The 14,099-nt window shown below is 34.6% G+C and overlaps 1 protein-coding gene across 1 annotated transcript; it reads left to right on the top strand.

Moving 5' to 3' along the window:
• Positions 1–260: 260 nt before the first annotated feature.
• On the top strand, positions 261–6,677 carry LOC127074448 (mitogen-activated protein kinase kinase kinase 20). Its single transcript, XM_051015770.1, has 2 exons — positions 261–449; positions 5,558–6,677. Exons 1-2 carry the CDS (start codon positions 291–293, stop codon positions 6,428–6,430), a joined length of 1,032 nt encoding a protein of 343 aa, XP_050871727.1. The 5' UTR covers positions 261–290; the 3' UTR covers positions 6,431–6,677.
• The last annotated feature ends 7,422 nt before the right edge of the window (positions 6,678–14,099 follow it).

The raw sequence follows: 14,099 nt of genomic DNA, 5'->3' as shown, positions 1-14,099 counted from the left end.
TACACCATATCACCACTAATTAATACACACCAAATAGGAAACTAAATCAATTCTTTCCCTAAAATATCCACGTGCTTTAAAATCTTCCATGCTAATTTTAATATTTTACTCATTTTAATTCCTTCTTTCTTCCTTTTCTTATTTTTATTTAATTTTCCGATACACCATATCAACTACTACTAGATTTTATTTCTTTCACTGCATATATAAACCAAAGGGCTTCTTCACAGTTACTCGTTGTTCTTTACTTCCAACTTTCTTTCTTTTTCACAAACCATAGAATAACTGAGATGGATTGGGTACGAGGAGAATCAGTTGGTAGAGGAAGTTTTGCAACTGTTCATTTAGTCATACCCAAAGCTACTTCGAATTTCACTTTATTTCCTTCTCCGACAGCCGTTAAAACATCCGAAGTTTCAACCTCGTATTCCCTCAAAAATGAGAAACATGTTCTTGACCGTCTAGGTTCTTGTCAACAAATCATTTTCGGAGATGATTATACCTTCGAGAATGGCCACCAGTATTACAATCTGTTTCTCGAATATGCTTCTGCCGATACTCTTGCCGATCAAGTTAAATTACACGGTGGCCGGACTCCATAACTAAATATTCGCGGTTACACGAGGTCAATCGTGGAGGGTCTTAACCATATTCATAGCAATGGATTTGTTCATTACGATATAAAGCTTCAAAACATTCTTGTATTCTGTGCGATAGTGAAATCAAAATCGTTGATTTTCTCTTTGTACAAGTACTTGAAAGTGTGATAACTAATGAATCCAACGGTCTTATTGACTTGATGATTATCCAAATAATTGGACTTTCAATCTTGTTCAATCATGACAATCACTTGCTCCTCCTCATGTTTTCTCATCTTAGATTTATCAATTCTTAATTTAATAAACTTGAGTATGTCTTGTCGAAGATAAACTACATCATTAAGAACAATACCCTTTTTTACACATCTTGGATAGAAAACATTAGTAATAATCAACACACTTTTACAAATTAAAAGAAAAACAGAGATGTCACCAATGTTATGCCTTGAGCTTCCACAATAGAGATCTCATACTCTCTTCATAGAGTCAAGACATTTATCCTGCAAGATCAACAAGAAACGCTAGGTACCCAATCTTCATTGAGTCCTTCGGAGTGAGTGAAAACAAGGTTGCATTTAGGCAACCATTGAAAAGCTCCTTTAGGAACCAAAAGTTTCCTTAATTTTCATTTTTCAATAGTATGACCTTTCTTGCAACAGTGAAGACAACACAAGTTTTGATGAGATTTGATTTTGCTATTAGACTCCTTTTTGACAAATTTATGCTTCTTATATGAATGGTTTAAATACCTTTCATACTTTGATGGATCAATAGCAAATGCGATCTTTGGTTGTAAGGCTTTGTCTAATTTGACTTGAAGAGCATTTATTTCTTCTTATCAATCATGACAAGATTCACAACCAAGCTTTGAAGGTTTTTCATCCTTATTCCTGTCACTTTGAATATTTATCATATATCTCTTAATAGCTTCTTGTGATGCCCTTCTCTTTATCTTTCTTAATCTTAGGATATTTCAGTCTGTAGTGACCAAATTCTCCATAATTATAACACGAACTTCTAAATTTACCTTTCTTGTTCTCATCTTCTCTTGAGGCTTTTGCTACCCTTCTAAACTTGGTTAAGTTCTTGTCGGAGTGTTTGACTCCATTATTCCTTATTTACCTTTGGTATCTTTTGACAAACAACCCAATCTCTTTATCATCGGAGTCAGAGTGTTTGACTCTATTTTTCCATATGTATCTATTGTACCTTTTGACGAACAACCTCATATCACCATCATCAGAATCATTGTCACTTCTTGTTTCACAATCACTTTGCTCATTGTTTAAGGACCTTGAGCTTAAAGTCTTTTGAGCAATAGACTTCTTCTCTACCTCCTTGTCTTTACCTTTCTCTTTCTTTACCATCTTTTCATACTCTTTTTCATGTTTTTCCAAGAAAATGAGTTCTTTCTTATGTTCTTCCAATTTTCCAAACAAAGTAGTGAGATCAAGTACCATAAGATCATTCGCCTTTTTGATAGCGGTGATCTTGGGTTTCCATTCCCTATTAAGACATCTCAAAAATTTATTAGTAGAAATATCATTGGAAATAGGATTACTTAGAAAATTCAACTGGTCAATAAGATGTGTGAATCTGTTTTGCATGTCGATAATGGTTTCACCATGATTCATACGAAAGAGTTCAAACTCTTGATTCAATGTGTTGATCCTATCTTGTTTGACCTCATTAGTCCCCCCACGGGAAACATTTAATGCGTACCACATAGCTTTGGTGGTTTCAAAATGGGAAACACGATAATACTCATTAACACCTATTGCAGATATGAGAATATTTTGTGCCTTCCAATCATGTTACCACAACTTCCTATCATTGTTGTTTCATTGACCTTCCGGTTTTTTGTACGATGACGCCTTCATCACTGGTCATTGTAATTTCGTTAGGATCATTGATGATGGTGTCCCATACACCTTTATCAACATAGTTGATATGGATATGCATACAAGCTTCCAATAGCCATAATTTTCACCAGTCAAAATATATGCTTTATTATACGCCCCTTAAGGTTCGATAGCCATTATCTAATAAGCAAATCTTAAGCACATAATTAATCGGAGCTCGTGATACCACTTGTTAGATGATAGGTCTAGATCTAGAATGGGGTGAAAAGATCACAAGGTAACACTTGAATCAAAATTTGGTTTTAAAAAAGTTTATAACGCGGAAGCAAGTTTCAAATTTTTCCCTGATAAAAAATCGTATAACCAAACCTATTATCAAAAAGCTCGGATATGCGTAGAGATGTCAATGCAATGATAATAATCCACAAGTCAATTAACAACAACTAATCACAACTATTTGAATACAATACCATAGGAAAAGTCTATCTCCAATGAAAATACACACAAAAAATTAAGTCAAACAATTTGTCGAACACTTAATGTGCGATCAACAATGTTTGGAATTTTATGTGGTGTTTGTTGTTCTAGAAATCCAATCACGACCAAATGGTTTGTGATCTACACAACAACACAAATTTCAAAACACATTCAAAATTATGATTCAAACAATATTGATCAAACGATCAATGCAATCGACAATTTGCAAACCGAAAAACAAAAGAGAGATAGAGAGAGTATACAAGAATTTGTTTAGGCAGTTCCCCAATCAACCTCGCTATGGGTACGTCTGCCCTCAATTCGAATTCGAATTGATATATTATACTATATCCTACTTGAAAAAATGTGTGTATACAAGAGATGAAGAAATCAAACCCTACAAATCCTAGGTTTGATGTTGACTCCACCACCTCCAAAACCCTTGATCAAAGATTGATTAAGTAATCAACAATGTTGCTTCAATTCACCAGTTCTTTCTACTATCTTACAAGACACTCATTGTCTTAAGGTTTTCACTCGGTCGAATTAATCACAAGCGCACACTTGTTAAAACCCAAGATTTGTCAATACGATCCACTGTCACACGCTACTCCCTTGCAAGACACCCCTTGTCCTAAGGCTTCCACTTTATCGGATCCTAATTGCACAATCTTGTCCAAAACCTTTAAACCCTAAAAGATCTTGAAGAAAAACCCCAACTCGATTTTCTGATTTCAATCCCTCAAAGTTCCCAATCCAATATACGGTATAACAAACCTAATTGGACGTTATCAACCTTAATCTAGATGACATCCAATCAAAAAATGATTATGTGTATGCATAGATGAGGTTAAAGATGATGAGAATGCTTTGAAATTTTGGATTCATGTATGTTTTACTCACTCTAGAAACCTTACTAAAGAAAGATGCATGTATCAAGTATATATATGGATGCAAGTATGAAGTAAAAGGAATGCAAAAGAAATTGAGAAAGAATGCAAAAATTTAAGATTTTAGGTATATAGGTCGACCTATCAAAGCTATGTGTCGACCTATAAAGGTCTTAGGTCGACCTATCAAAGCTATGTGTCGACCTATAAAGGTCTTAGGTCGACATATAAGAGGAGGCACATGGACAGTGGCTACAGGCTTCAATATTGAAGCATCTGTGTCGACCTATGCATTCTATGTGTCAACCTATGCTGAAGAAAATCTTCTATAGATCGATCTAAAGTCGTATGTGTCGACATATACAGTGTTTTTCACACAAAAACTCAATTTTTGATGCATAAAAGCTTTCTCTTGATGCATGAATCCTTTCTAAACCATTTCCAAACATGTTGAGATGCATCCTAATGCTAAAATGCGTAATGCACACCTAGAATCAGTTGATACCATCAAATATACAAAAACACTAAAGTTTCTCATAATTTTGACATCATACAGGACATATCTAAACGAAAAATTGCACTCACAAAATCCTGATTCATTTTTATTATTCTTTTCATAAAAATTAGAATAGTATAAAAATCATAATATCAAGATTTTAAATATAATTTTTTTAACATAAACTCTATATTTAAAAAGTAAACGGTCCTTCAATCGAGGTTCTACAATCTTCTAGTAATAAGAGTTTATGCTTACAAATGTTTTGTCCCAAACCTATAAGAGAATGAAGTGTTAAGTTGTAAGATAAAAATTGTGTGCATGCAATCTTCACTACTATTGTTGCATTTGGGTCATGAAGTAGGCTTGACCCAGTAGTCCATCATCAGTTATCGTAAAAAAAAAAAGTATATTCTAGTTAATTTATAAATAAAAAAAATATATTCTATCTAATGATATAAGAATATTCAATTAGATACCAATTTATTAGTAAATACTGGCAACAAGCAAATGAGTGAATTGATGAGATTGACATTGAATCGGAAGCAGTGAATGTTGCTAAGATCATGCTCAAAATTTATCTCCAAAACAAAGTGATGATAAATGCTAAACACACGTCGCATAAATAAATACTATAGCATATATATTTAATACTAGTACTTTTTACAAGTGCGTGTGAAAATTTATTAACTACCAAAAATATTTTGTTTGCAAAGTTACGCTGATAGCATCTGAAACCAGGGGATGCGTAAAAACGGCACCTCTCTTACGAAGAGGTGCGTAAAAAATACGAATCACACCGTATCACCACTAATTAATACACACCAAATAGGAAACTAAATCACTTCTTTCCTCTAAAATATCCACGTGCTTTAATTAATCTTCCATGCTAATTTTAATATTTACACTCATTTTAATTCCTTTTTCATCCTTTTTCTAATTTTTATTTGATTTCTCCATACGCCGTATTGCTTAGGTCATAAAAAATCAACTACAGATTTGTTTCTTTCACTCCATATATAAAGGAAAGGACTTGTTCTTTCTTCTTCACAAACCGAAAAACCAAAACATAAGATGGATTGGGTACGAGGAGAATCACTTGGTAGAGGAAGTTTTGCAACTGTTCATTTACTCATACCCAAAGTTAACTCAAATTCTACTCTATTTTCTTCTCCGACAGCCGTCAAAACATCCGAGGTTTCAACCTCGTATTCCCTCAAAAACGAGAGACAGGTTCTCGATCGTTTAGGTTCTTGTCAACAAATCATTAGCTGTTTCGGAGATGATTATACCTTCGAGAATGGCCACGAGTATTACAATCTGTTTCTCGAATATGCTTCTGCCGGTACTCTCGCCGATCAAGTTAAATTACACGGTGGCCGGATTCCAGAACAAAACATTCGCGGTTACACGAGGTCAATTGTGGAGGGTCTTAACCATATTCATAGCAATGGATTCGTTCATTGTGACGTTAAGCTTCAAAACATTCTTGTATTCCGCGATGGTGAAATCAAAATCGCTGATTTTGGTCTTGCGAAAAAAACAGGGGAAGAACAGAGTGTTAATGAGAGATTTGAATGCAGGGGAACTCCACTGTTTATGTCGCCGGAATCGGTGAACTACGGAGAAAATGAGTCTCCGGCGGATATTTGGGCACTTGGATGTGCGGTGGTGGAGATGGTGACTGGAAAACCAGCTTGGAATGTGGAGAAAGATTCATCTATGTGGTCCTTGTTGCTTAAAATTGGTGCCGGAGAAGAATCACCGATGATACCCGAAGATTTATCAAAAGAAGGAAAAGATTTTGTTGAGAAATGTTTTGTTAAGGATCCAAGAAAAAGATGGACGGCTGAGATGTTTTTGAATCATCCTTTTATTGAAGAAGGGAAGAATGCTAATGACTCATCACCGAGAAATCACTTTGATTTTAGTGATTGGGTTTCAAGTGTTGGTGATTCAACTCCAAGTTTCCCGGAATTTGAGGAATCGTGTCAATGGGATTTTGTTTCTTGTTCTTGTTCGGTATCAAATCGACTTCGGCAGCTTGTGACGGTTGAGATGCCAGTTAGTTGGTCGGAATCAGATAGTTGGATTAGTGTGAGGTGAGAAAAAGATTGTAAGAGTTTTTTTGGTAGAGATAAAACATAATTAGAAGGATGGGTCATAGGAATTTATTTGGTTCTGATTGAATTTTTATTATTAAAATTGGATTATAAATTGGATAGGAAATATCATAAGCTAACATTCTTGATTTCGGATCTAATTTGTGAGTGAAAGAGTTTTAAATGGTGATGCTTTGTTGCCGTTTGTAAAGAGGCTGATTTGAAATAATATCTTTTTTTTTAACTATTAAGGATTTGAATAAATTTAATTTGATTGTGTTTTATGATTAATTTAGATTGAACGAAGTAAATTTGTAGCGAGGTTATTTAAGTTTGAGTGTTCCTTTTCACTCTTTTCTTCTACTAGTTTGTTCATCTCGTCCCTGTTTTAGTGGCGTCTATTCAAACGTTGTTTCTGAAAATGAGCTCCCTGATAATGACATCCACCACTAAAGCATTGAATCTTGCGGTGGTGGTAAAGTCTTTCGTTGATGCGATTAATAACATATATAATATTTCTCAAAGTCAACTTCTGATTCCTTGTGGGAAGGAAGGAAGATAAACTCACTATTTCAATCCTAGAAGATGAATACAAACTGAATGTGGAAGCTTGTAAGCATAACCTTCGTGAAACGGTTGTTTGGTCGAACGGATCTTCTCCGCTAACTGTAGTTAGCTTGTGCCACAAGCTATCTAAACTTCGGAAATCCATAGGTAAATGTGGCATTACTTCTTTTGGGAAGGTTTTTTTTAGAATTTTCCTTCTCCTGTTTGGAAAATGTTCATCCCGTTCGTTCGGTTAGTGTTCTAAACCCAGGGATTTTGAAGTTATTCCTTTGGACAAGAGACTTCGTTTCCTTTGGATATATGGTTTGTCGCATAAATGTTGACGACCTAAAATCATCTTCACAATTGCTAGTAGTATTGGAACGCCAATATGCATTGATTTTGCATCAAATAAATCTACTTTTGTCAGAGCTTTTGGTCATTATGTGAGAGTTCTAGTTGACTTAGACTTGGTTGAGGAATTCAATTACAAAATTCTGGTGGAAAGGTTTGGCTTTGCTTTCTTTGTTGAAATTATTTATGAGAAAGTCCCGAAGTTTTATCATTATTGCACTTGCATTGAGCACTCATATGGTAATTGTCGAAGAAAGGAAATTCAAATGGATAATAACATTGGCAAAGTTAGCTCAAAGGTTACAAAGGGAACAAAATAAGTACATGCCCTAGTGGAAGAGAAAAGACTTGAAAAGACCATATCTCAAATGACTTGTTGAAGAAAAACAACATGAAACACATGGTAGCAAACATGTTGGAGAAACAAATGGTGTGGATAATTATTTTGAGGAACATACCAACTTGATTTTCATTAAGGAGACTTAAAATATTGAATTTTTAGACACTGATGGAAGCTTAGACAATGAATTTGTGGGTGTCACCAGTACTACGAAAAACACATATCACAACAGTTGGACTAAATATTGTGAGGTAAGATGTGATTGTATGAATGGTGCTCTCCACCACGGTCGTGCCACCATGATTATAAGTCAAGTAGTGCACTATCTACCACAATAATTACTTTAAACAATTGTTGTTGTATGTATCAACCTATCACAATGGTTACTTTAAACAACCGTTGTTATATGTCTTTTAATAATAAAAAAATATAGTAGAACAACAACAAGAACAACAACAACAAGAACAACAACAAGAACAAAAACAAGAACAACAAGAACTATAACAAGAACGACAAGAACAATAACAACAACAAACACAACAACAATAACAAGAAGAAGAAGAAGAAGAAGAAGAAGAAGAAGAAGAAGAACAACAACAACAACAACAACAACAAAAATAATGACAACAACAATAACAATAATAACAACGACAAGAACAACAAGAATAAAAAAAGAACAAGAACAAGAAGAAAAACAAAAACTAACATTGCTAACTTGAGTCCATGTTTTCCTTGTCTCATTCAAGTTGGAGAATAGGTGATGGAATTCTGAAATTTGTTAGTGAAAGAAATGATATTTTGGATTTTTATTTATGGAAAAAATGATGTTTTCGAGCTTGGTTTGATGGAAAAATAGAGTTTCGTAAATGGAAGAAGATGTTTGCAGGTAGAAGATGAAGTTCGTCTAAGTTGGAAGTTCATATAAGTTTTAGGTTTCACGCAGATAACTAATGGTAGTGTCTTGAGCGTTGATACTCATTAAATGGACAGTAAATATTTGTTTAAAAATGGTGAAGAAACTTAATAAACATGTTTATATAAAGTGGCTTAAAGTTAAATAAATAAAAAATTGTAGGTTTCAACCTATCACAACGGATACTTTAAGCAAAACTTTAGGTGCTAGGATTCCTTTTCACCACGGTTGGTACCTATGACCATGGTGAAATATCTTTTAGTAAATATAAAAAAAAGCACCCAAGAAAAAATTATTACCACGGTTCACAGGACGACTGTTGTAAAATGGGTGTTACGAAAAGTCTATTTTGCAGTAGTGCACTTAGGTTGAGGAAAGTGTACCTGACTCCCAAGCTTTGGTTGAGGGTGCAAAAATGCAGGAATTCCTTGAAAAATCTTGGGAATATATGGTTGAACATGTAGATGATCAATTACAAAACTAGGACAATACACCATAAGATGGATTCAAACTTGTGTTATCTAAAAGGAAAACAAAATAGATCAAATACAAAAAAAAATACTAGATACAACTCTAGTAACCCTAACATTTCCTTATGAAGTGCATATTTTGGAATGTAAGAGGTATAGCTAATTCCCCAACTAAATTAGCCCTCAAAAGGCTAATCATTGTTAATAAACCAAAATTTGTTCTTATTGCAGAGCCATGGATGACCTACTTTAGCTTTCCTAGAAATTAACTTTTCAAACTTAACCTCAAAACGTTTGCCCTAAACCACAAGGGAATTTTATACCTAGCCTTTAGTGCATATGTAAGATAACTTTAGATCTTGTGACCATTTTTTATAATGACTAGCAGGCTTTCTTTCTCACAAAGCACTAGAATAATAAGTTTGGATTTACTGATAGAGTGACCCTCTCTCACCTCTTATATTTTTCCTTGCAGAAGAAGTTTATAGTATAAACATATCTCAACTTATGGCTACCTCTAAAGTCTTGCATATGAATGGAACTATGAAGTAAATATGCCTTCCCATACTTTATATGCTGATAACATAATGGTATTTTTCAGAGGTGACATTAGGTATATTAAAGTAATTCATAATGTTTTGGATAAATATGCAGCTTGTTTTAGAATTTGAATGCCAATCCATGTTTATGTTGGTTGCGAAAGCAAAGTCAATACAAATGTCGATCATGTTTTGAAATATAATGATTCGACATCCGAATGCAAATTATTAAACAACTGAGTTTGAGGTCCCACTGACAAGGCGACTTGATCTTATTTGAGAAACAATCAAGAATTCAGTGTCACATGACAAGGCATACGCTCTTGATTGATACACATATTTGTGTCTGAAACACGTTTAGATGCGCACGCCACGAAAGTGGGTGTTACATATTTTTATCTAATTTTCTACAAAACTAGCTTACAACTTCTTGCAATTCAAACATGAATAATCTTAGGGGGAAATTTTGAAGGATGATCATAATCCTATTCATGCTTCTTATTATTTCTTAATTTCAATTTAAATTTTCAATCAAACAAACCAATTTCGATCACTTTAGATAAACACAGTTGAAGTAAGAATTGGTAATCATATCTATCTCTCTGGGATCGATACTTTTTACTACTTGACACAATCATGCACTTACGGTTCACACACGTTCAATCAGCCCAAGAGGATGATGATGGTGTCGAAAGAGCCATTTATTACCTTAGTTGAGTTTTAAATGATGCAGAAACTAGGTATAGTCCCATAGAAAATTTGTGTATGTGTTTGTATTTCTCATGTACTAAATTGAAATATTATATAAATCCAACGAATTTTTATGTATTCCCATTTTGATGTTATTAAGCACATGTTGTCGAAACCTATTTTACATAGTCGAATTGGGAAATGTGCTCTGTCTTTAACCGAATATTCTTTAACTTATGCACCTTTAAGTGTTGTGAAAGGCCAAGTTGTGACTGCCTTTATTATTGATCATGCAATAGTCAAAGTAACACAGAGTTATGTTATCTTAAAACCTTGGAAGTTATACTTTGATGGTTCCAGACATAAACATGGAACTAGTATTGGAATTCTTATTATTTCTCTTAAATGGATTCCAACTAAGTTTAAATTTAGAATCAAAGGTTGTTGCTTAAACAATGAGCTCAAGTATGCAGCCTTAATTGCATGCCTTAAGATCCTTTTATACTTGGGGGCAAAAGGAGTCAAGATTAAAGGTGATTCATAGTTGGTTGTTAAACAACTAACAAAAGATATAAATGCATCAAGGAGAATTTACTGATGTACTTTGTAAAAGCAAGTACATTGTTGAAAATATTTGATGAAGTTGACATTAAACATATCCCTAGAGTCGAAAACCAAGGGGCCAATGATTTGGCACAAATTTCTTTAGGATATAGTGTGTCCAAAGAAAAATAAGAAGACTTAATTGAAGTAAAGGAAAAGTTGATTTTGACCAATCCTTTACCCTTAGATTTGTCAAAGTCAAAACTGGTGGGTGTAACACCTCAAAATTTGCCCTCCTCTTATTGGGACTAGTTTAGCATTTTGCATTTCATGTTTTAGGACATTAGGCATTTTCATTGTTGCATATCATCTGAAATAAGCAGGCCATCCTCCAAAGTCTTTCTCAGAAGATGAAGAAGTTGTCTGGTTCAAGCTTGAGGGTCTATGTGAATTGATGATCAACCATCTGAGGGTTGGCACTTCAGTTAGGGTTTCCTGATCCCTCAAAGAGGTTGAGTATTATCTTGTTGGCAAGGGTACATCACCATCATCATGGTTATGTCATCTTTAAGGGCTCCATTGTTCATGCTTAGGTTCCTTTGGATTAGGGTTTTGACCTCTGGTCAACCCTAATCAATTGCATTCTTTCAACCAGGGTTTCTCAAGGAAATGAGGTATTTGTTGATGATGAAGATCACATGATTATTTTGAAGAGCTTACATAAGCTAGGGTTTCATTTTGAAGCAACTTTACCAGGTGGAAGAGGCCCAAAGTCATCAGTGCATTTTCAGGTCATCTGAGGCCCATACAAGTCAACTATAAAGTCAACTAAGGGCTAGAAGTTGGGGAAATGGTTTGAGACACTTCATTCATGTCCAAAATAGGCCTATTCATCATGTCAAACATCTACCTTGAAGATTTTGAAGTCAAATCAAAAGTTTCCAAAAATGGAAAGTGACCTGTAATTTCAAGTTTCCAAAAATGGCAAGTTTTGGACCACATTCAACTTGACTTTCCAACATCAAAGAAGCTTCAAATGAATTTTTGGTCAACATAAAAGTTGAAGATCTTTCCCTCCTCTTTTCAAAAAGTCCAAGATCATGAGCATCTGATGAATGGTTGAGGTGTTATGAACAAATGATTGCAAGGTGTGCATGGAACTTCAAAGTGCCATAACTTTTGATCCAAAACTCCAATTTGAGCCACCCTTTTTGCAAAATGCTTCTCATGACCTATATTTTCCAAATCCATCATTGCATTGCATGAAATACCATCACATGATCATTTGTCCATGCATGAGTATTTTGGAGGGAAAATGCCTAATTCAAATTTGGTGCATCATACATGCTTAATTCCAATCCAATTGTGTTCATGAACTGATTTTTAATGATTTTACACACTCACATGGCACTGTTCACGTCCATTTTGCCATGCATAAGGTGCACTTACCAATTTTGCATCACACTCCATATTTTGTTAATTTTTCATTAGCCATGCTTAAACTTAATTTCAACATGATTAAGGAGGAGTATATAAGGCTAATCATAACAGAATTGGATCAGTTTTCACATTCTAGATCTAGAAATTTTGCATCACACTCCATATTTTGTTAATTTTTCATTAGCCATACTTAAACTTAATTTCAACATGATTAAGGAGGAGTATATAAGGCTAATCATAACAGAATTGGATCAGTTTTCACATTCTAGATCTAGAAATTGGTTTTCCCTCCAAAAATTCTCTCAATTGAAACTTGAATTTTCTTCACATAACTCATTAATATTATTGCATATTCTGGTTTATCTTGTATGATTGATGAAGAATCAAGGCTTGGATTGAAGAAATTGATCAAGATTCGTGCACCTTCAACACATGAACATGAACATGGAAGTTTGAATTTCAGCTAGATCCAGATCAATTCAAGTGTCAATTCATATCCAAAGCTTCATAACAAGAGTGGAGAAGGAGATCTGGAGCTGGAGAAGGCTTAACCACAAGGATTTGGTCACTGCAAGTTCAGGTTGGTAAAAATTCGAATCTCATAATTTGCCATTCTATTGCCATGATCTTATAGATCTTTCATCACTGAGAATTCTGATATAAATATTGTTGAATTTGGATGAAAATTGAGTGAGATATAGTGATTTAAAGTTTGATGCATGAAACTTCTCGCCTTCGATCCAGAAAATAGGTGATGATTTAGGCTTAGATATTTGTGGATTCGTGATCCTCGTTGTGAGAGCTTTCCAACGATATATATTTTGTTAAATTCTGCATTTGGTGACGGTGGCGCTCCGCCGGAGACGGCCGGAGAAGACGGTGGAAACCACCGTCCGCCACCGCCTGTTGATTGGCTAGGGTTAGCTCTGAAACGACGTCGTTTTGGCCAGGCGCTCATGAACCGTCCAGGCGCTGGTTCGAGTCCTGGCGCGCGCATTTGTTTTATTCCATTTGATTTTTTCTGAACGCTTGTTTGAATCCCTTGGTCCTGTGTTCAATTCCTGCCAGGCGCGTTTGTAAATTTAATTCATGAAGCGCTCCATTGACCCTAGGCGCATGAGTTCAAGTCTGGTTGAGAGCACAATGCTGATTTCACTTCAAATTCCATTTTCAACATTTATTTCATGTTTATTTCAAATATTTTTATCAATTTCCAAAATTCATAAAAAATAGCAAACTTGTCCAAATTGAATGCAATTTTTTTCCACATGATTGTATGGATGTCTATTAATTTGTGGTGTGATTTTTCTGATTTTATCATTGCTGGAATTCTGAATATGCTTGCTTGATTGAACATGGTACAAAATGTGACATGTTGTACCAATTGGCTTGTGAAATGCTCATACTTTCTCCAATTGCCTTGAAATTTAACATGCTTGATCCTAACATGTTGCCTGATTTTTGAAAATTGGTTTGGCATTTTTAGAATATTTCATCTCTGTTTTAGACACATGAATGTATGGTGTGACAATGTGTGTCACACATTTGGATGTTGATCTTGTTCATTTTCATTGACATGCCATTCGATCTCTTCTGGTCCTAAATTTTTTTATGATGCTTGTCCATAACATGTTGAATTCACATAAAACATTTCATGATCATTGGATGTGTTTCTGATTTAATGTGCATTTTCTCATTTGCATGTCCAATTGTGACCACATTGTGTGCTCTTTGCCTTATCTTGTGCACTTGAAGCCTTTGCCTTATGATTTGAGTCTGGTCCTTTTCAGGACATGTTCTTACTTGAATAAATGTGTTTCATGTTGAATATCAACTTC

Source organism: Lathyrus oleraceus, chromosome 4 (genome assembly GCF_024323335.1).
Source record: "Lathyrus oleraceus cultivar Zhongwan6 chromosome 4, CAAS_Psat_ZW6_1.0, whole genome shotgun sequence".
Classification (NCBI taxonomy): Eukaryota; Viridiplantae; Streptophyta; class Magnoliopsida; order Fabales; family Fabaceae; genus Lathyrus; species Lathyrus oleraceus.
Note: the sequence above shows the minus strand (reverse complement) of the source record. Positions and strands in the feature narration are given on the sequence as shown.